The 24,872-nt window shown below is 36.7% G+C and overlaps 1 protein-coding gene across 1 annotated transcript in view; it reads left to right on the forward strand.

Moving 5' to 3' along the window:
• The first annotated feature begins 10,335 nt into the window (after nucleotides 1–10,335).
• The window catches only part of LOC134797081 (kinesin light chain), a 43,399-nt gene continuing 28,862 nt past the window's right edge, over nucleotides 10,336–24,872 (forward strand). The window contains exons 1-2 of the mRNA XM_063769305.1: nucleotides 10,336–10,479; nucleotides 24,259–24,472. Coding sequence (XP_063625375.1) covers nucleotides 10,451–10,479; nucleotides 24,259–24,472 — 243 coding nt within the window. The 5' untranslated portion in view covers nucleotides 10,336–10,450. The remainder of the gene's footprint in view (nucleotides 10,480–24,258; nucleotides 24,473–24,872) is intronic.

Here is a 24,872-nt window from a genome sequence, read left to right on the forward strand (position 1 = left end):
TGTCCACCTCTCTGCTCAAGATTCCACTTCTAGAAGACCCTTGGAATATTTCGCTTACTCAGCTTTTAATAAAATCATAAGGAGCAAACGGAGAAGTCGTGATATCTTCTTACAATCAGGCGAACTTTACGCCTATTTACATTCATCCTCTATAACAGACACACACAAATATGATTCCAAGCATGATACGGAACGAACTTACGTAACTATTTTCTTCAGACAGTTAAATAACGAGTATTTAAAAGCAAACGTACATTGCCTACTCCAAAACAAAACCTTTCTCGCAGTCTAATTAGTTTGTCGTAATTGGAATTACGCAATTACGGCAAATGAAGACATGCACGCGGTAGGAGTTTCCAACTGTTTAACTTAAATGTCCACTGAGAATCAACCTTTGTTTACTTAGTTTTAATATATTCTTTCGTTTGTTTTATCTTTATTTATTGTGCCGTTATAATTGGAGTAACTTTAAGAATTGATTTTTGATAGTGTCCACCATTTGTATAGTACCGTCAAGTGGGTTTACTGGGGAAAGATGGGGTTTTTTGACTATGAACTGGTAGTAGCTAGTTGAAAAATGTACCCTAGGACTGGTAAATTCCCGATTCAATCCTTCATAACAACACCGCGGTCAGCCACGTCCATATTAATCCGAGGAATATTTCTTTTGTCTAATGTTACTCCTCCTTTCACCAATTTCCCACCTGACGGTAACTTTAAAAAAGTATACTATGTTGTATAGGACTCATTAGGATACAAGATAATTCATTTAATAGCAAGGAAAGACGGCGGATGAAACAACGAAACTGTCTACAGAAGTCAATTCAATTAAATGCAAGGTTTTTTTCCTTTTGCTCGAGCACGGCGTGAACCCAATCAAGATTTCCACCATTGTACTGATTACGCGATTCGATAGTGAAAGTTTTCTATTGTTACGTTGGCAAATGTAGTTTTTGATTCAATTTTCTTTCATCGATAGTGGTCCAATAATGCATTAGCTGTTTTAAACGAGTATCTAAAGCGATTAATATCTTTTGTAGAGTAGCAAATGATTAAAAGCCGTAATTTGAAAATAAATTGATTTCGTAATTACAATTATTAATTTTCGTTTAGAAACAACTAACAATAACATTATCTTGTCTCCAAGTTTGATCTCTTGTTATTTAATTGCAATGTCTAATAACTTTCAAGTACCTCCTTTCGTGTACAGAATAGCAGATTAAAGTGAGTAATAGCGCTACGTCAGACAAAGAAAATAAGGTCTAGACTACACCACAGTGCAGATGATGAATCACCCTCTCTAATGAATGAAAGTACCAGTACAGTTGCTGGAAGTAATCCCAAAGATTGCTATTCTCTCAGTACCTAAATAGAAAAGATATTTCAATTTTTCGGTACCTATTGAGGATTAACGATTCTAGAGTTTTCTTGATGGTATATCGGTATAGCAGCAGGCATGAAAAATGATACGGCATTTCCAGTTCTAATTTTTTACACTAGTCGCTTTGATATAGCAAATGTGATACTGATATTGATATAAGCAAAAGAAAAGCCTTTTCAGCCAATTCGAACGTATACTGATATCGAACGTATATTGATTGGATTAATTAAATTAACTTCGACATTTCATTATAATATTCTTCAAGCCCAAACTTGATGCGGCAGGAATGAAACATGACAAATTACATGCACTAAACTGCACCTAAGTTATTTTTATTTTTGAAGTGAAAACTTCTTTAGCGGCGCTGTGCACTTTTTGTGATAGGGAAAAAATTTTAAACTCGTAACAGGTGTCACGTGACCGTAAGACGTAAGACGGACACGTGTCCTGATCGAAAAACTGTTACAATGAGTTTTTCTTTATTGATTTAAATGCCATCTAGTGAGTTTCCCTCTAACTGGTACTAATTAATATAACTCGAGTACTAACAACAGTGATGTGCTTAGGGGTTTCAAGTAATGCGACGAAATAACGCTAGATGGCGTTAACCTCAATTATACATAGCTGCAGACATTCATTGAGTTTTCACTTCTGCCGGCACTCCCGGAGTGCAACCCGTTGTTTTTATACTTAGCAAAACAATAAGTGTTTTTAAAAGCGAAGGCCAGTTTTTGTATGTCAATCTACCAACCCTGTATAGTAGAAGAGTTCTCCAATTATTCTCCGTCCCTGACATTGATTGCTTTTCATTTAATTAACTTTCGACATCTCATCTGGTAAAATGTCCTTTAGAGCAGACTTGGTGGCGTCTATCGATTTGGCCGACCTTGTGCTTTATGTAACTACATTTGAAGGTTTCTGCGGCTTATCCCACTGGTTAGTAGCCTTAGTAAGGTTTATTTATACCTACTTTTATTGTATATATGTAAATATGTACGTCCATTTGATTATTATAATTTATAAGATTTGAACGTGTATGATTATTTTTTTCTAAATTTAATTTAACTGGCGTAAAATGACGAAACCTTTGCTACATAATTACATATATAATATCTACATAGTATGTAGTAATATCTCACGGAAGATAAGACTTAGTGAAATTCATTTTGCTCTATATTATTTTTAGGGTTCCGTACCCAAAGGGTAAAAAACGGGACCCTATTACTAAGACTTCGCTGTCCGTCCGTCCGTCCGTCCGTCCGTCCGTCCGTCCGTCCGTCCGTCCGTCCGTCCGTCCGTCCGTCCGTCTGTCACCAGGCTGTATCTCACGAACCGTGATAGCTAGACAGTTGAAATTTTCACAGATGATGTATTTCTGTTGCCGCTATAACAACAAATACTAAAAACAGAATAAAATAAAGATTTAAATGGGGCTCCCATACAACAAACGTGATTTTTGACCAAAGTTAAGCAACGTCGGGAGTGGTCAGTATTTGGATGGGTGACCGTTTTTTTTTTGCTTTTTTTTTGTTTTTTTATTGCATTATGGTACGGAACCCTTCGTGCGCGAGTCCGACTCGCACTTGCCCGGTTTTTTATTTAAGCATCTTTTTGTGGTTAATTTTGTAGTATGTAATTTTAACATACATATGTTATGCAACCGAATATAATAATAACCCCTATCGTAATCTATGAACTCAATAGTAAAATCCCGAATAATAAGCATAATTGAAGACCCATTATATACATGTAGAGAAAACTCAAATAAACTAGATTTCTTTTAGCTAGTTTTTGCAGACGAGTTTTGTGGACGGGCGCCAAATAAATGCGTATATTGTTAAGTATATTGTTAACTATCATCATAACCCCTACGTTAATTCATGTGCATGTCTTGCACAACTCTACTCCAAAAAACACAAGTTGTAAGTTTATATCAACTGTATTGTCCTTTACGCCATTTCGTTTTTATACTGCATTGCGCATGTGAAGAGGGTGGATCCACCCTCGGTTAAAGCGATTGGTAAACTAGGGCGGTTCTATTTCAGATTACAAATTTCATCGAGCTTTTTGTCACGACGGTTTCATGTTTTTTTGGATGACTTGGACGTGCACGTTTTTTGTTTGTGACGTAATGAAATGATACAGTTTAGTTAGGTAATCGTTTTGCGGCCGTTTTGATTGAGGTTTTTATGTTACTGGCTATAGTTGGTTATGAAATGATGTTTGTGGTTCTAAAGGTGTAAGCTGTTTGTTCAATTTTGATCATTGTTGTTGCTTGTCTTGTTCCGATATGAAATGAAATAGGAGTGTTTGTAAAACATATCCAAATTATAAAATACTCATAGGTCAAGATTCCAAAGCAGATGTCACCCCTACAAGTCTTACAACATAGTTAACATATTAACTTATTTGGCCAATGAAAACATCCTAATAAAATATTCACCGCCAACTTATTTATACACGATTGATAAGCAACCTTGACTAAAATATCCAACAACAACGTAGTGAATTAATCCGCTACATCATCACCATCGAATACACCTGTCTAAGCTATCGACTCGATTACTGGCGCTGCGTGCCCCGCACTATTCCACCCCGTCCCTACTCTGTCACTAGCCAGTACGCATACGGCAGCGGCCACCTCTGGACGTTTGCTCCTCGCTCCCGAAAATTAAAAAAAAATCAAGCCGCGTCCATAGTACCGCGATACCGTCCGGTTTATAGTGTCAGTGGTATATTTATTTTGCCTTGGAGGACCACGCTATCGACAGAGATTAGATTCCGATACCGTGAATTTTATTTCCACCGGTGTGTCGGTGTATTTATTTGTTTCTGTGTTGAATATATACGTAATCGCGTGTTTATGAACTAGGTCTTGTATATTTATCGATCTTGATGTTGGTTTTTTGTTGTTTGGTGTAAATATTGCTTGTATATCGTTAGAAGCCGCGTGATTCGAGTAACGGGGAAGTAAGGAATCCATTTCCTAACAATGTAAAATTCCAATAAAGATGACAAACATGTAATTCTAATAGGATTCGCATTCGTTACGCATCACCAACATTCATTCATTATCTCAACAAAATCAGTTGTAACAGCTACAGCCTACAGGTGTTTTAAGATGCTTCCATTGGGCTTTGCAATTACTTCCGAAATTAATTCCTTGCTCTCAACTGACATTCTTTATCTAATGAAGTAATTAGTCTGATTTCTCTACGGCAATTAAAATTCCTATCAACGCATCGATTGTCTCCCGTATCGACAGATTCAATCTTAATCATACGAAAGACACTAATAACATTTCACTTTTACTTTCATCTTTTAATATCAATGAAACTATTACACCCCTTATCTGAAGAGATATCCTACTTAGGATTTAATTCACCGATTACATCGCTTCTGATATCTATATTAGGTCTATAAATCTTCTTACAACATTTCTACTGTCATTAAACATGAGCCGGTCTATCCCTCCAGTCATTAATACGACTGCAGCACTATCCTGCATTTTTATGGACATCGTAATATCAACCAATTTTGAGTCTTCTGCAAACTACACCACGATCTAATTTAGCTTGATGCAGCTACGTGAAAAGTTTTAAGTCCTACCCATTTGCGTCAAAGTAAATTACTGACCAGCGAGTCGTGGTATTGGAATTATTGCTTTATAAGATACTCGGTTCCGGGGTATGAACGGCAAGAAACTCTTTAAGAAGTTTTTCCCCTAAACTAAGACAGAAATTCTAAATGAGATCTAAAGAACTCTCGTAAATTTTCCGGCTTGAACATGCTTCATAAAACTTCGAGGTTATAAAAGATAAACGAGATTTTTTTAAGAGCATTATAGATCGAGTTCAGCAACTATCACGCTGCAACTTTTAAAATTGCTCTTTTTACTGCACGTACTTAATCATATTCGTATTTACTTCCCACGAAATCACAAATTTAGTTGATCATCGCTGTGCAGATACTTGGCTGTTAGTAAAACTATTAACCTATTTCCAAAGGCTGATTTAACTTACCAATGCTAGACCTATCCTAGGCTTATACACGCATAGTGGATAAACCTGTTTGTAAGTTTACGTGTTGAAAGTTCCATCTCTTAAATCGCTACAATGGGAAACTTTGTCTTTACGTGCTCTTGGAGCATTCTCAGTTTTGCGAATGTTTTAAATTATTACTGGGATTGTAATCTCAATATCAATTTTACCTAAGTAAGCTGCTAAGCCTTAAAATATACACTGATGGAAGTGTTCAATGTATTTCTATTGTCAGTATTCCAGTCCACAATAACCAATGATTGAAGGAGTTTTGAAGCAAGGCGTACCTACATATGTTCTTTTTATTACAAAAATATATTTTCTTTTTATTTTCTTTCTTTGCTTTCTTATTTTTATAGAAATAATTTTAACAGCATCCAGCAATCCCTTAAATTTTTGACGTTTTCTTTCAACAAAGCCTTTCCAACAATCCTTTGTGTTCCATCGATTTTATGCAAACTGCATTCCCCTCTCACTTACAAAGAAAACTATCCCCAACATAAACCTCTTTAGACATCAAAGTGCTCTTTTCCAGGCTTCGCTGCAAAGCTCACTTGAGATTTCCCGCAGGACGCGTTCAAAGGATCTGTGTCATACAGTCGGTAGCAGAAGTTGTTAAGCGGGCGAGGTGTTCAAAATTACCTTGACACGCTCTTATTATCTTAACAATAAAGTCGCGTCAAGATAAATTTGAACAACTGGCCCGTTTAGCACCTGCTGCTGACTGTACATAGCCTTGTGGATTTGGTTTGAGGAATCCCCCATATTCCTCATACCAACAAGGCTTTTATAATAGGTGAATTTAAAGGATTCCAGTTTCATAATTATGAGCAAAATGTGAAGCGCGTTTTTTTTTACAAACAATATATAAAATATAAAAAATAGATGTAAATCAATATATAAGTATTCTTATAAAGAAATATAAATGTTTTTCAATGTTTGTACATTATCTGCGTAGGTAATAATTATTTATGTTTATTGTTCCCAATTCATTGAATTAGTTGTTTACCTATCAATAAGAACAAAACACAGTAGGTACATACTTAGAAAAACCTCTTATTTTTTTAAGGAAATCGTTAACATAGGTTCAATCTCCGAGCACAAAACTGTCGAAAATGTCATCGTGAAAACGAAGTTTTCGCATGTACTAAATGCCACATTTCCTCTTAAAGTTTCAGTGTGATCATTACGTTTATCGTTGCTATAACAGTAATGTTCGGTCCGTTTTCTCGGCGGTACCACACTTTTAACCGACACATCTTCGACCTTATTTCAAAGGTATAAGATCCATCGATGGTCAAAGACTTAATGAGAATTTTCGTAATTAGACCGTTGATGCGATTGAATTCGCTAGTTAGGCTATCGCGTGATTTCACACGGTACGCCTATACGCAATGCGCTTCCACATTGCTGGGGTTGAAAACAAAAACATTGACGCTATCCGGTTATTTTATTACTGCTGCATGATAGGATTGATTGATCATTGATTATACTAAGTTATTTTCAATTATTCTTTAGTAAAATTTACCTTCACGTTATTTATAGAAATGCCTACATAAACTCTAGAGCAAATCATATTGAAATGCATTTTTTTTTCTGTACATGAATATCGTCGCCCAACATCCATCGAGTATTTTCTTCGTTAGATTGTCCCCAAATCTCTTAAAGTAGTTTCTGTAATTTCGTTCTTTTACCACACAAGTTGTCACAACCAATTTCATCTCAGAAAACGGTATCTGGGATGAACACAGGATTGCAAATAGTAATCCGGGTTATAAATACCTAATTTCGTTCATATTCGATAAATTGTTTGTTGTAAAGTAACGCAACTTCGTTCCTCACAACTTTTCGCGTTTTGTATCAGAAGGGTCTTCCACATAAAGTCGTAAACACCTAAATGTAGGTTTAACCTGTTTTGTCAATGTTACCTTTACGTTTATGTCCTAGCGACTGGATCAATGAGGGCGGGATCCGAAAATAACCCGCACATACTTTTGTCGCCATGCTGTTGCGATCCCAGACACGATTCGCTTCGGAACATCGTTAGGGCATAATTAATTGTCAACGGAATGTATTGAATTCACAGTGTACATGATATGAATATGTGTGAGGAATTCAGAGCTAATTAAGTTCTACTCAATAACACGTGTTTGGTATGTTCAACTTGGATATTAGATGAAGACTGACATGAAAACGCTTAAATATGTAGATTATGTATATGCAGCACCAGTTTCATTTATATTCAAATTACATAATATGAATTAAATCAAGGAGATACCAAGATAATAACCCGCAGCTTACTGGACAAATGAAATTATCCTACTAAGATCGCAGGGAAGCCGTCTAAGGATGGTATTCCACTTATCCAATATCTTTGTCTAATGTGTTTTGCGTCTGATGCGTCTCACATTTTGCTTAATGAGAGAGTGAGACGTAATGATATAGGACAAAGAAATAGGACAGGTGGAATACCACACTAAACAGTGCACGTTTGTTCTAAAGATACCTGGCAAAGGCTTTCTCCAGCAGTTTATGTTCCGCTTTGTTGATAAGATCATGATGATTTCAAAGAAACTAACTTTTGATCGGGTTTAACGTCTGGCTTTTAAATCTATTCATTATACTCTTTCGAGCGACTCAACCAGACTTACAAAGACTAGACAGTTATTCCAATTGTTGGCCTGTAGTCTTATCAGATTGAAAACTTTCTCCTAGGAAATAAGCCAGTTCGACCAGCTGAAAGTGTAAAATAAATTTGCAAGATCATTTTCAGCACTGTAGCTCTCGAACGCTGAAAATGAGCCGTTTTAATTTACGAGTTTAGTTTATTTTGGACCGTAAATGAAATGAGTAATTGCTTTCACAACTGTAGGCTCAACAATATTACTGCGCAATGCGGCATCGCTTCAAGGAATTTGTGATAGCGGTCAACTCATACTTATATACTTTTGTTAAGTTTATACTAGTTAAATTCAACTGCATTTAATAACTACAGCTAGAATGAAACTCAGCTGAACATTCGGAAATATAATCTAAAAATAAATATCAATATGGTTTAGAAGTCTCATAATAAATTGACTTTCTACTGTCTGACTAATAGACAACTTGCTACTGAATCTGACACAATAAACAAAGTGGCTTCACAATTTAGTTCAATTTCGTATTTCCTAAGTCGTTTGTCACAAACCACTTCACAAATTATCTGCGTCCCAGACCCCTTTCAACGCGAAGGTTTTCCTCGCTTTGATTGATATGATATGATTGCTCAAAAACAAACAAACATCGATAACGGACGATCCAGGGATCAACGACACTCCAACCGCGTTGCGTAGGAGTCTCTATTTTAACATCGAGTTTGTACATCTCTCTTGCTCTGACACGCGCACATCACATATTGCTATCGCACACGTCGGAATTGAGCAAGAATTGGCAAGCGATATATTTTTCCTAATGTTATGTGCCAAAAACTACACGTGGATGACCTGAGGTAGATGGATAACTTTTACTTTTGAATTGTCAAGTTTATTTTTGATTAACAAGGGAATTGGCCTTGAGTATATATAAATTCTCTACCTCTTTTTTTATAATAGCTAAAAGCCTAAACAAATACTACTTGCACGCCTCAAAAACAGCAATGTCTGTTTTTCCAACAAATATATTCCGTCCTTTGTTAGCTAAACAAACATTGTCCTCGATTTCATTGATCAGGCTTTCAATACACTGTCCAAAAGTCGATAACAATATCGACAACCAATGGTTTTTCGTGTATTACTTTTGACTACAGACCCTGAGGGACCTGTGTGTTCAGTTTACCATGTTTAAATACTTAGTAAACTATTTTAAGAATAATTATCTACACGCACCAACACTTATAAAATAATCAAAAACATATCCATAAGTGACCTTCTCGGACGAAACTGTTTTGAATGTAATCGGGATTAGTCCTAAAATGAGAGACAAAAAGTCATTCATTGTGATTTTGAACGTAATACCAATAAAATAATCTAATAAAGAAGGATACTTTGCGAACTCTTGGTCTTTTTATGTTAAATCTTGAATGTCATTGTGCAAACTGCAAAATTCTCTTACTTTTCTTGCACCAAAGTAAACGAGGTTCTTCAAAGCTTTAACGAATCTAGTTTCCGTTGTCGACAATTTCGCTATTTCCTCGGTCAACTAGAGCACCGTCTATTAACCTCTATCTCTTAATCCTTGGCACGCTCGCTGCAGCCCGGTTTCGATCTCGTGACCTGAATGCAGTCCCAATGCTGTCAACGCTCGTTGAATAAAGCCAAAGGTACGATAGGAAATTCTAGCTTGGATCTTCAGGAAGCGAATTATAATCAGGAAATGACTTGGTAGATTTAGTTAGTTGGAAGGAATAGTTGCGGATTGATTTTATGGCGGAGATGTTCGTATCTTTTAATTTTAAGCGCTTTTGAAATTCGACATCCAGTCGCATAGGCTCTTAGAAATAACTCTGATCTTAACGAATAACTATCAAAAATACTGACAAAACAACCAATTAAGTATGCATTTTTGACTACATTAATAAAAATTCCAATTAGAGTGATCAGCCAACTAGCAATATTGCCAAGAGAAGATAAATTCTAAACATGTAAAATAACGTTAATTTCTACAAAATCTATAACGGCATTGTCATGCCCCAGCACTCTTACGTCACTTTTTAGAACGTAGTATATAAGTGAGTTACACAATTTTCACATACTCGGAATCATAACAAGTTATGCGTTGTCCTCCAAGGCCGTCAGTGCCGTTTCGTGACCAGTGCCTATTTACCTGGTTAACTATAACTACGGTATTTTCTTCCTCATGTTCTAAAAGAACGAGAACAAAATACCTTCGTTATTGTTAATGTCTGGTGCCTTATATTACAATACCCTTTCTTTTCAGTGTCTAGACGGGAATATTTAGATACTTTTTTTTTATTGTAGTAAGTGCTTGTGATACCAATACTCGTGTAGTGATGGGTGTGTAGTGGAATGGATATTTGTTGAAGCGGTTGATAATGTCGAAGACTCTCAACGCGTATAGAATGTAAGTATGAATATGAATTACTGAAGCATTTACATGTTTTCTTCCTCATTAGCAACTAAGTGCGATACGACAATGCTTGCATCAGGTCAACTTAGTGTGGGAAACGCAATGATTTTATATTATATTAACATATGCTGACCCCTTTTCTGTCACGTGCATAAATTAACAAAATCATGATGGCAGCGGTAATGTATTTTCTTGATTTGACTTCGTTTTTATACAAGATTGCCTATTTGGGGAACATCTATAATTAAATTGAAATCCTAAAAATAGAAATCCCATTTCCCAATACATCGGTTCGCGTTATTTTCGTCAAAGCTTTTAGATTTTCTCCATCATTAAGCTGTAAACTTTACTAACTGTGAGACCTTTCGGAAAGTTCCTGTCTATTTTAAGGTTCGTGATTGCCCAATTTGGCGGAAACATTTTCTACCTAAATTTTTTACCGAAAAAGAAGAGAAGTATATAGATAGATACTGGGTGCTTATGACCATGAGGCTGGATTTGGAGGATAAATTATACTTATCAACTGGACCACTGACACCACTGTGAATTGGTTTGGAAAAATATTTTAGAAGGAAGGAAGAAAGGAAGAATGTGTATGGTAGAAAAAGAAGTGGATCCTCTTAAATACAGCGGCCATGACCGCAAGTATTATAACGGATTACACTATTGCATGACGCAGTGTTAAAAAGGCTTCTGTGTAAAGAACCAGACCACTTTTACATCAACTTAAAACGTAGTGGGTTGAAGCTAGTTACTGCTGAAATAACAACCTTACTAGCTTACTTAGCCTTGCACGTTCTCGTGCAAAAATTGTCGGAACAATTTTGGACTTAGCTTTGTTTCGAGCAACCATGAATGACATTTAACTCCAGCCAATGCTCTTTTGACATTTAATTGATTAAAAGTCCATTTTAGTAAAATAGGGGTTTGATTTCTAGAAAGAAGTTAATTACGAATATGTCAGTGAAATTAAATTTTCAGTCAAAACTTTTGTCCTGAAAGTTTTCGCGTTTCGTTTAACCGCATTAAGATTTTCGTTTCAATGAAACTTTTTCTTTTACCGCCGTTTTTATTAGGTACATTTCTGGAGAATGAGACCATCCCTTTTTAACTGAGTACGTAGGTATCGACATCGGCAGCAGAGGAAACTTTTGTTTCAAAAGAGTATGTAGATTAATTTAAACATTTTGCACGCTTAGCCAGTTCTGCTGCTGACTGATAACGCCTAAAATTATTCACCAAAAACTCACTTACATTATGAGCATAATGCTTTCACAGCTACTCCATATTTATTGTGTACTTTCGCCGCCTCCCTAGTCCTACGTTATGATTATGGTTCATAATGACTTGTGGAATGTCTCATCATTAGTCTAAAATGTCGGTGATGTGACGAAATGGACGGAGATGTCGGAGATCTTGTCGTCATTTTTAAAATGAGTGGGATACATCAATTTTGATATGCTGTCTTTTGGAGCGCACTGTAATGAGTTGAAACAAAGATTATTCATTTTCAATCAGACATTTATTAATTAATATCAACTATATAGCATCGTTCGTTTTGGCAATACGAATCGTCAAGACGTTCGTATGTACAAGTACCTATACAATGCTATATTATACTGCTGGATTTAGGATTATCAACTATTTTGGTCAGCTTCTGACAGTCAAACCAGCAGTTTTGTGTCCTGCATTTACAGTTAAAGTATATTTCAGACGGCGACAGCCCTCTAAACAATACCCGTCCATGCTATATTTCTCCTCCTTTTATTATCTATTAAACTTCCCAGTTGTAAATGTCTCTTACACCAGATATCTACAGGTTTATAACCCACGTAAATCCCAATAAAGCCTTCAACCACATCTCCTAAGACAGTCCCGTAAGATCGATGTTCACTTGAAGCGTTATAATGAAATGCCTGCTTCAAGGTTGAGTTCCCTAACAAGTCTGAGCCGACAATTTCCCGGGAAAGTTCAAGGATGCCAGACCTTTTACCAAGGACTTTGGCGGTGAGGAAATATCGTTTTGTTAGAAATGCGGCGAGGTAATGAAGAATTTTCACATTAGTTTCTGTAATGTAATACTCATAGTATTTGCTTTTTTAAATGACTGATGATTTTAAATTACACTTGAATGCATTTAGTAGGATCCCTGAATTGAAGGAAAGTAAAGTTAAAAACCGGGCAAGTGCGAGTCGGACTCGCGCACGAAGGGTTCCGTACAATAATGCAAAAAACGGCAAAAATAAAAACGGTCACCCATCCAAGTACTGACCCCGCCCGACGTTGCTTAACTTCGGTCAAAAATCACGTTTGTTGTATGGGAGCCCCACTTAAATCTTTATTTTATTCTGTTTTTAGTATTCGTTATTACAGCGGCAACAGAAATACATCATCTGTGAAAATTTCAACTGTCTAGCTATCACGGTTCGTGAGATACAGCCTGGTGACAGACGGACGGACGGACAGCGGAGTCTTAGTAATAGGGTCCCGTTTTACCCTTTGGGTACGGAACCCTAAAAATGAACTGCGAACGGAATGTATATAGATATTTAAGACTTATTTAGAATTTTTTTAGAATTACGTATTCTATTATTACGAATTATTAAGGTTTCTTTATTTCTATATTATCTTATGTATTTTCTCCCAAATATAGCGAATGTGAAAGTCAAAAGGGTTCCTATTTTAGGTAGGCGGCGAATTAATTGATAGGTAAATCTTAATTTTATCCGCATTCGTTTTGTTAAAAAAAAACACGTATTTTGATGACATATTTCAAACTATCATGCATATCTCGATGATTTAAATTTCCAAATGATTTTTGCCAGTTATTTACGTTCTATTCTTTCCCAGACCCTTAATGGCTCCTCTACACGATGGGCCAACGCCGGCCACTCCAAGGGACGCATTTATGCGTTAGAGGGAGCAAGTGATATTGCTATCTCATTCTACCGCTTGGCGGCGTCCCTTGGAGTGGCCGGCGTTGGCCCATCGTGTAGAGGAGCCATAACAGTCGTTAAGGATTCACGAAAGAAAACCCCAACAAAATAAACTAAATCCTCCAAAATAGCTTTACAAATTGGCCGACCCTTACCGCTAACCATTTCCAAAGCCTGAAAGGCATAAACCAGCCGATATCCCGGCTGAGTAATGTTTAATGCTAGTCTGGCGTTGTCTAGACAGATCGATTCTCTGTCCACGCTTTAATTACGTTAGCTGTATCCTTTTACGATGATCCTAGCGAAGGGTCATTTGCCTGAATTGCCTGCTCATTCGCGACTCATTGGTTTTGAGACTTTTGAGTAATCGGTGATTGATACGATGATGCTTTACTTTAATCATTATTCAATAGTAGTCATACATAGACTATCGTTACGATTGTCTTTATCTTAGTGAGCATGAATCATTTTGTATGGACTAGATAATACATAACAACATTTTCCTTCCTAAAAACAACAGATGGACTTCGTAACTTCGTATTCTACTTTTGCATAAACTTTTTACTGGAAATTCCATGCCAAAATATATCTTCAAATTGTCGATCGCGTTTGCAATCCCGCAGATTCAATATAAACGTGTATTCTGTACACCTTTCTCTAACGTTGTTTCGCTGGCTCGTGTCCAAACGCGTTCCCTTATTCATAAAACCCACAAAAAACTGCGTCAGTAAACTCCTCTCTCCCCTAACCCTCGTTTTTCACGAGTTTCCATTTGTTACGTCTGGCTTTACCGGTAACATTTTGTTAATTGAAGTCTTGTGTTACAATTTACCTTCTCCCATTACACCGGTATTACTGTTGGGTGCAATAAACTACATTATACTTTTGAATGTACATTTTGCGGCTCATATTGCAGTCCGTGCAAAGTTTATAAATTCAGTTTCAAAATGCAGTTTCCGACTTTAGCTAACTTCTGTAAGGGGCAGTAAATCATCCTGATAAACAAGTGTGTTTTAGCGAAAACTGAAACGTGCAAGAGGGTTGTCGCCCCTCGTTGCCATGGGGACGGGTATTTTATGAGCTCCACGTCGCGCCCCCAAAGGGAGGATTCGGCGAGGCCCGTCCTAAGGCTGTTTGGGTGACTTCAGGGTTATGATAGCCGTGTTGACTTGATCTTTTATCGATATGAGGTCTCGTGTTTGTAGCTTTGTATATCCCTTGGCGTTGATTACATTTCGCCATGTTGTTTTTATAAGAATATGCGTTTGTTTTCTAAGCAATGTCGTTTATGCTTCATTTACATACTGCGCAGTTGTATTCACTTGGTTTTACTTAGCCTATTTTTGCTAGTTCAGTCCCGAATATCGAAAATGGAGAGTTCAAAGCGTGACGTGTTTTATTTTGAACATAAAAACTAAACATTAGATACTCCTACTTTTTTGACACCAAACCGTTTTTAAAAGCACTAGCAAATATGTAGAGCTTTCATGAATGAAAACAATTTAATTATTATCGGTTGTTGATAGATTTCCAACTAGCCCTATGCGTGCTCATGGCTGAAATAAAAATAGAGTTCTATACGCTAAGTGGCAGACTATTGACCCGACATTTAAATATTTTCTATAGTCGCGTGCCGCCGGCTCGGAAGCGACTAAAATTACTCTTTTGTCACGGTTTTCTCTAAGTGAAATAAGTTACTTCAATATTCTAGTACGTAGTAGTTTACTTACCGACTTAACTAGCTTAACTTACAATATTTTCTTGCTAAATTTAAGTTAATCGATATTGCTTTATTTTTGAGGTCACCTGCTATACCTATGGCCAATTATATGATAAATATATTATGTTCTGTTCCTATTTGACACGAATTAGTAACTTTAGCACATTGCTAGTGACATTGAAGACACATGAAGCCGATGGTCCTAGGTTCGAATCCCGGTTAGGGCATTTATTTGTGTGATGAGCACAGATATTTGTTCCTGAGTCATGCATGGGTGTTTTTGATGTACCAATTTAAGTATTTGAATATTACCCACAATAAAAACCTTCTTGAGCTTACTGTGGGGCTTAGTCAATTTGTGTCCTATAATATTTATTTAATATTTATCTATGATCGCTTGCAGAAATGTCGATATATCCGTCCTGACTTTATAATTCCTGTGTACTTTGATGTATTGTATCCTTCATCTATACCTTCAAGTCGTGATGTTTCAACCAGTTTTAAACCAGTATCTGTCCACCTGTCAATGTACCTGCTTGTTTTTACACAGCAGGTGCTAACTTAATCTTCCGTATGCATTCCCACTTCATTGTCGACTCTTGCTAGACAGGTGGTTACTCTATCTATACTAGTTTACTGAGAATATCTTTATATTGCTAATACTTGTCTTTCAAGGTTATTAGGTATTGAGTTTCTGTTCTATGGTGATGATGAAGATGGATATGGAATGAGAATGAGTTCTTTGCTCAAAACATGTTTTTAATGCAACGCATCTGTCTGTGTGGTATACTAATTATTGGTCTGCGATTAATGACATCTGTTGAAAGACTTGAAAGCCGCTGATTTTCTTGTCGATTATTTATAAAATTATTTGGAAATAGTCATTCCTTCACAATTTTCATACAGTAGAAATTACTTTGGTAAAATAACCTAATAAAAAGGCATACCTAAACTCAAGCCGCCGCCAAAGACGGAATTTTTAATTTACGTTGGCCCGAAGTTTTGCAAATACAAGATTTCATTTTGCTTCCAGACATGCTGAATAAAATATTAGGCGCTCAGAATATGAAAACAAATATTTCTATTCATATGTAAAATTTACAATTTAATTTTCATTTTGCTAAATTTATCGGTAATTCTTTAAAAAACAAAATGTATTAAGTGCTTTTGATGCAAAGGGTTATGTAGAATTTATTTTTGAAATAGATTGCAAAGATGTATTTGTTGTTTTGGCTGGATGCCTTATGTTCACAACGAAAAGTTACGCATTGAATGATTCATTAGGCTGTCTTGTTTTATATCCAGACTTGATATTCAAGTATAATTCCTCCCTTCCAAAGTCTGGACTTGTGTCGCCTAACTTGCTCAGAGCCTACATGTTTTATGTGGAGTTTATTCAATGCGAAAACAACTAGTAATATAGTTGGTCTCTTGTGTAAACGTCTGCTAACTTTTAATACATGGACGCAATGATATGTACTAATCTAATACGAATATAAGATGTTGCCATTACAAATATGCCTAAAAGCGGACAAGATGAGTCACTTGAAAAAACTAAAACAAATAAATATGAAAATGAGAAATCTTTCGTTTTATTATAATTTTGAAATATTTAAGGTCAATCCGAACACTTCAGTAAAACATACAAGAGCGCGGCTCTAGCTATGCTTTTTACCTGTAATTAGAGCTTCCAATACCGGGATCCCGAAATACCGGGATCCCGTCTTATTAAACGTATTTTTCAATACCGGTATTTTTAAATGCAATACCGGGATCCCGGTATTTTCAAAAACAAGGAAAATTTGCAGTATAAACCATTTATATCCATTAGAATGGCCATATTCGGCTGTATGAAGAAGCTTACTACACGTCAGACGCATCTGCCTTGCATCTAGCCCTTATTTTATTATTGAAATAAGATCGTTGCCTGAACGTCAGATAAATATTTGGTGGTTGGTGGTGGATGAATGACGGTTAATATAGTTAGTTCTTAAAATTTTATCAAAATATTTAAAGAAAAGAGCAAGGAACAAGGAACTGTAGTATGGCAAACTAATTTAGGCGGAAATTAGAAAAAAAGTTGGCTGGTGGGTTATTAGACTAAAAATGTGATTGGTGAAGTCAACAAGTTGGATAAAATTATTGCCAACCTGCGGGCTCAGCACGGTTCCATTTTTATCGACTATCACTATGTGCGTCCCTTTCGCACTTACATACTTGTTAGAAGGTGACAGGCATGGTGACAAGGGATAAAAACGCGACCGTGCTAAGCCGCCTGGAGTGTGAAATAAAATTAATGCAGATGGCGACATTGATTGTTTATTGTTCTAAAAGCTTTTAGGACATATCTGGTGGTACATTAACCCTTTTTAATTCCCCTTTTTAATAAACTATAATTTTTTAAGCGATTCATATTCAATACCGGGATCCCGGGATCCCGGTATTGATGAAGACAGTTTCGGTATTGTGAGAAGTCCGGTATTTGGAAGCCCTACCTGTAATACAATAGTAATCAACAATTATTTTTACTCATTTTCAGGGCTTAAAAACCGTCATCCTGAAATTCTCATCAACGTTGAAATATTCAAGTGGAATGCAAAATCACCGCGCAACGCCGGCTTCGTTATCTTGAAATATCCTCTATCTCGTAATGCTTCCTTTTTAACGTGCACCGCGCTATACGGAATTAGATTATACATTATTCAAATTCCATTCATTATTTCGCATATTACCAGTTAAATGACTCTGTGTGAACCCTTATGTCCCTTATTACAACATATTAAGGTCTACCATCGATCAGTCAAGTTGCTGTTACACCTTATTTGAAGTGCAAGCGGTTTGATCGGCCGCGAAACTATTAACTGTTTACTTTTTGTATATTTATAATGCGAACAACCTTGCCATATTCATTGTAACCGTTACCGCACGCGCGAAAATTATAAATATATAAGCAAATAGAATACTGATAAGATCGACAGGCAGAACGGCAGGAAGCACTATTGACCCCAATATTAGTGCGTTACAAAAACTGTTTGAATATTTATCACCTCTAAAATATGAGCACGTACGTTTTAGCATTTGCTATTCGTTCTGAATTTAAAGTACCAGGGCATCAGAGTGATTGACAGTAGTAAGTTATTAGCGCGAGATATTTCCATTACAACGGAAAATATCTTTAAGACAAGAAATAAACTGATGTGCGAATCAAGAAATGACTGAATGTCGTTTTTGTTTGTTCCTAAACTTCCAAAGTTGTATCAGTTTTATTCAATATTTGTTTTTACTCGTTAATCGAAAAACGCACCCGTTGTTTGTTGTTTATATTAGGAATTAATAAATAATAATTAATTAATATTTAAATTAACGAAACCATGTTTGTACATTAAGTTACTTAAATATGTATATTCAGTTAAAGCCCGGAAGCATAACATTAGTAACATTAAGTACGTTACGGATACTGTAGGGTAGGGCTCTACTAAATCGAGAGACGATCAACGTATCATTTAGTCCCGTTCTCACGGGGCGTTAGGGCTTTCGTAACATACATTTCCCCACCTATTTAGTGGAGTGATGAAACCGGGCGCAGCTCTTCCTGTGCTATTATGCTTTCCTGGTAGTATCATGATCGATCGTTCAAGTTTATCGATATTAAACTATAATTGATTTAGCTATGTACCATCGCTCACACTGTTATCTGACAGTTCGTAAACCTTATATTACAAAAGGCATAAGGTCTACGGTCTACCGATGGACAGTTTAGTGTTGCTGTTTGTACAAAGATATGGGTTGTCTTCAAAATATTCAAACCAGTTTTCGACCACCTAACAGCACTCGCACCATCCCACTAACCCGGGGTTAACCCGTTAAACCGGTAACCCAATGTCAAATTGTACTGGTAACCATGGTAACTCCAGGTTTAACCGGTTAACCCCGGGTTAGTCAATGGTACAAGTGGCCCCTAGTGTCCTAGTGGAATAGCACGCTTGCGTAAATGTTATGAGCATATGCTCTCAGTTCCTACGACCAAATGACTGACTTGTCACAATGAGTAGTATGACTAATTGTAACAATGATTAGTATGACTACCTCAAGAACTTCGAGGAAATTGACCAATCACAACTTCTTTCGCTTTATGTAACACAAAATCTATGCAACTAAACTATGCATGTTATCACGGAGGTTTACTACTAGTTTACTACTAGAACCGTTAATTGACGAAGTCAGAACTGAGATACAAATATTATATTCAGTTATATTTTATAGACGGCTATACTCATGAGCTCATGAGTCATATTTCAGAATGTGGAAAGCAAAATATAAATACAATATGTTCAATTTTAAAAGTTATTGGTTTATAGTAAAACTAATGTTTAATCGAGACTTGTCAACCTACTTAACAGTCAACAACTTTCTCCATTAGATAAATATCAAACTTAATAAAACCAATCTTGCTTAAATCAATTTGGGAACATATCTTTGACATTAATTTCTCCAAAACAATAGATCATCTATGATCGTGTCAGCGAATCATCGATAGTCCGACTCAAGATCTAAAAACAGTTTTTTTGTCGAATACCTACTGTTTATAATTAAATTATCTTTGATAAAGTTGACACTATAATACGACTTTCATGACGTTTCTTTTCATGTCTCATGCAATATTTCACACCGTATAAATTACAACATTAATGGACCCATCAACTTTCTCTATTAAACTTACTTATAAAGCCATCAACGTCTTACTTTGAAATCAATCTGACATTACAGTCAACAAGTCAACATCTGTTATATCGGAGCGGCGAAATGCTCAAAAATACATACGCACTCTAACGCCTTGACAATAGAGGCAGGCGTGTTCAGATATTTGTGAGCTTTGTGTGACTTTCTCTTCTTCGTGGTCGTGACCTCATGTATGAGGGACGTGACTCCTATGGGATATTCTTCCTACCACTGCTCTCCAGGCCTCTCGACTTTCGGCCATCTGCATCGTTACCTGGAGCGAAGTCTGGGTAATATTTTGGACCACATTTGACCATCTACTGAGCACTTTATTCGCTCCGATATATCTGATGGTGACTATACATTTGACATTGATTTCTACATAGAAGATCAATGCATCAGCGAGTCATCAAGCCGTCATTGGTTACAATGGACTGGGTTAATGTTGATGACGAGCGCTTTCGCAAATGCGTCTTTGCCTTTCTCTGTTCCGTTTTTTATAAATGGCGGTGAAATCTTAAAGTTATTATTAAACTAGTGTAATGCATTATACATTATAACATTTTTCTTTTATTTTACTATGTGTCTGAAGCGTAAAAATGTTCTTTATGGATGAAAAATATAAATAAGTACCATTGGCTCCGGTTAAAATCACGTCAGTCACAATACTGACTGTGGTACCTACAAAGTGTGGGATGTAGCTTAAATTCTAACGGCATCCTAGCTTAGTCGATTCGATTGGTAATCCTGCCTACGAATCGTGAGGTCCCGGGTTCGAAACCTGCTACGGGCATTTATTTGTGTATTTATTAATGTTTTCTATGTATTTAACTATTTACACAAGCCTTATTGAGCTTACTGAACAAGGTCGATTTGTGATTTGTGTAAGATTGTATTGTCCCATATTATTACTTAAATTAAATTTCGTGTCTATGCTATCGCTGGCTATAATTTATAAAGACAATAGAACTAACGTCTTTATATTGCGACCAAATGGAGTAGCCATCTCCGTCGTTCTATTTAAAGCCGTTTTGCACCAATTACAGCGTTAATCCGAACATCTGCGCAGCAGCACGTGCGCGTAGGCACTTACTGCCGGCACTAACCTAATACCACAGTTCTCTATGTGGCTTGTCGCGTTGTTTGGCTGCGTCACCTTTAATTGCAATATACAGTAGAATCCGCTTATAATTACATCGAAGAGAAGTGACAAACACGTCATACTAAGCGGATGTCATATAAAACATAGTTGTACAACTTCTTATTTTTGTTATGTTTTTAAATTATCCCTTTGTGAGAAATGAGTTTTATTAAACTTGTAACAAATATCAACTTGTCATTGAGAATCAAAACTAAAATACCTTACACGCTACGAACGCATTAAACGTCCTCGCAAGGTAAGACGTGGTGACGGCCACGAAAACCAGCGAATGTGTCAGTATAACCGGACATAATTTCATGGAAATAGGATTTTTAGGTCATAGTAAGCGATTTGTCACTATAAGCGAAGTCATCTTATCCGAATTTGTCACAAAGAATTTTATATGAAAACCAAACTTCGCACAGTAATTACGTCATAGTAAGCGGTTGGTCAGTATAAGCGGAGTCATAATAAACGGATTCTACTGTACGTTCCAAAATACATACCAGTCACAGTCTAAGGCTAAGGGTTATGCTGAGACGCAGGCGACGCAGTTCACGCAGCGCAGCGCAGAGCAGATTTTGTAAAGTATGCAACGTCCTTGCGTGCAGCGTGCGTAGCTAAAGGACAAGGACGTTCTATACTTTACAAAATCTGCTCTGCGCTGCGTGAACTGCGTCGCCTGCGTCTCAGCATACGCTTACATATACTCGTAGACACACATCTCTTTTTGTTAAATTATAAGAGAATATTATATAATACAGGATGATTCATGAGACGTGAGCAGGACTAATCCTGCACACTCAGTAACTGATAATTGATCGATCACCGTCGTATTTAGGAGAAACAACCACACTATTTCCTGTTTTTTTTACTTTTTGGTGAGGGCAAATTTAATTATCAACAATCATGGTCACCCTACAGGACCTAATTAATAAACATAAAACCTCTTTAACCGTAATGGCATTTTGATTACGAAGAAAATAAACTGTCAAACTTGAGTGAGATACGAGTTTTCAAAAGTAACCAGACCGTGATGACACTGATGACATTCAATTTGACACAGAATATCGGTAGTTTAGTATTCTAATTTTACTATACCATGCATGTCGTGAAAAAATTAATCACTTTTTTTTCAACACGACTAGAAAATTAACGTTAACCTCACTAATACTGATACGAAACAGTTGCTTATAATTAACGATATGCGCAGTGTTACTTCTGCTCACGTCTCCTGAATCACCCTGTATATCTACTTTTGATGCTGACTGTACCTAGTCTACAATAGTTTAATCTAAAATATTATTATTAACATAAACTTACGGCCTTTTGAATGTATGTTAATCTTGCGTAATCTACTCTGATCTTGTTTTTGGAAGTGATAAGCTTGTCATAGTAAGGATAAGGATTATCACATTTTTTTTACGTTACTACATGTGCTACGAAATTCGACTTTTTATATTCTGTGCTAAACGAAAAAAAAAGTTAAACATAAGGTTCAGTTTGTCATATTTGGCAGCCAAATTTTGGCTGCAGAAAACTGAAAATAGTTGAGTAGGTGAGTACTTTAAATTTAATTAAACAAAGTCGTATTTTGGCACAGATATGCAGCAGACAATTCGTAGCTGTAAAAAATGCAACAATTACCAGTCTGCTAGTCTAGTATATTATAATATAATAATTAAATATACGCGGAGAAAGGGAAACGTCGTTTCCCTTAAACGAGTTGTGTTGCGTTATGTTTACCAAGTGAGCACTTTCATACTTATTAGCCTAGACTAGAAAGGGATAATTATGTTTACTAACTACTTTTAACAACGCCTTAGCAATCTTCTTTTTTCAGCATAATCTTTCTTTAATGGCATTATCATTAAGCGAATATACCTATATGGTGTTATACCTAAATGAAAAATGTACCAAACATGTACAAAAATGTACATTTTAGGTACCAAAAATTGTAAGCCGATATAAAGTTCTCTCTATAATTTTATGGACTCTGATCATACGGTCACCGGCATAAATTGCACAACGTACCACGCAAAAGTATCTAATGAATTATTATTTGTGTAAAAGCTTATCAAGGCATTTTGCTTACTGTTGCTACAGTAGAAACTTAGAAAATGATCCTAGTTAGGAGATATTTGCCATTTTCAAAATTAAACCTCTTTCGAAGTTATCCTAATGCACCTTACACAGTGTAGGGTCAAGGCGGAAACAGTGGCTCAGTTCGAACATTGTCTGAATCGTATAAATATCGCCTCTCTCGTGTTGAAATTAGGTTGAGTCAGCCATTGTACCCGGCTTTTTTCTACCGAGCTACTACTGTTCCCTCCTTGTCTACCTATTATTAGTAATATTGTTATAGAAATTAATAAGCAATAAATATCAACTTCTGAAAGTGGATTGATCCAATTATTTACGAAACATTAAGATTTTCGAAGCGCACAATCTTTAATCGTAGATAAAGATAACACGTCTGCCTCCATTCCGCTCAATCGACCCCATGACAAGATTTATAACGTATCTAATTTGTTTTGTCAAATTACTCGGATCGCTCTTTGATTAGATCTAAGTGCAAACGAATGACTCATTCACTCACTCATTCGGTCATTGTAGTAAAATTGATGTCATCGTCGCTACGAAGGTTTGAACGATTGTGAATGTATATTGCCACACGCAATGTTGTTATAATTTAGGTTATATGAAGTTATGTCGTATTATACTTTTATCGTCATGCATGATTAGGTATCCTATTTACACGTTAAACTTGGAAGTTTTGCGCCAGGCCATTAACAAGTTTTTAGGTAATTATCGCCGAGCACAACCGAGGCGCCATTTATATTTAACGCGCTAACGCAACATATAAATAAAGCTTGATATTGAAAGTGTATTAACAAGGAATAGGAACAAACGTTTTTTACCACTTTTTACAGTTTTAGCAGTAATGTTGCGTCCTCAAATATTCGACATCTTTGTCAATTATAAGTAGATCTTTTTGACATTGCCCATACTATACGGTATGTGTATATAGGTACATGTTGAAACCAAGCAATCTACCTACCTATACCTACCTAAGCATCAAGGTTTACTCGCCTTGAACATTTTCCTTAGTCATTCGCTCTCAACAGAGTGGTCATGGATTCATGTTTCTGCAGTTAACATTTATTAGGAAACGCTTTTCAGCGACATAATAGGGCTACTAGTTAATCTTGACGTATTGGATTATTTTACTAAGCATTATTCTCTATTGTCCACAGAAAGAAGATCGAATCGCTCGGCAGGATGACGGCGATGTCGCAGGAGGAGATGGTCGCCGGCGCGCGCACCGTCGCCGCGGGGCTCGAGGCCCTCAGGGCTGAACACGCCCAGCTATTGGCTGGATTAGCGGCTAACACAGAGCATGAACATGAGAAGGCTGCGCTGGTGAGGAAGAGCATCGATGCTATCGAGCTCGGACTTGGAGAGGCACAGGTAAATACAATTTAAACAAGATTGAAGCGCTTAACAGGATTTAACGGTGGCGGGTAACGTCGCGGGATAGCTATTGACTGGGTTGGCGGCTAACACAGGGAGAATACGGCCCTCAGGGTTGAACACGCCCAGCTGTTGGCTGGACAAGTAGCCAATGCAGAGCATTAACATAAAAGACTGCGCTGGTTAGAAAACGCATCGGTAGGAACGATTGAAGCGCTCAGCTGGGTTCGTTTCGTAGTAGTCAGCGATTGATTGATTGATTTTGTATCAGTATTATGACGTCTGTGTCTAGAAAATAGGGTTGATGGTTGGGATAAAAAAAGTACACGGCATGCGTACAGTCTAGTGAATTCACCACCAATGCGCGTCTAATTAGCGCAACTCATCCGATTTTCGC

This window comes from Cydia splendana, chromosome 14 (genome assembly GCF_910591565.1).
Source record: "Cydia splendana chromosome 14, ilCydSple1.2, whole genome shotgun sequence".
Taxonomy (NCBI): Eukaryota; Metazoa; Arthropoda; class Insecta; order Lepidoptera; family Tortricidae; genus Cydia; species Cydia splendana.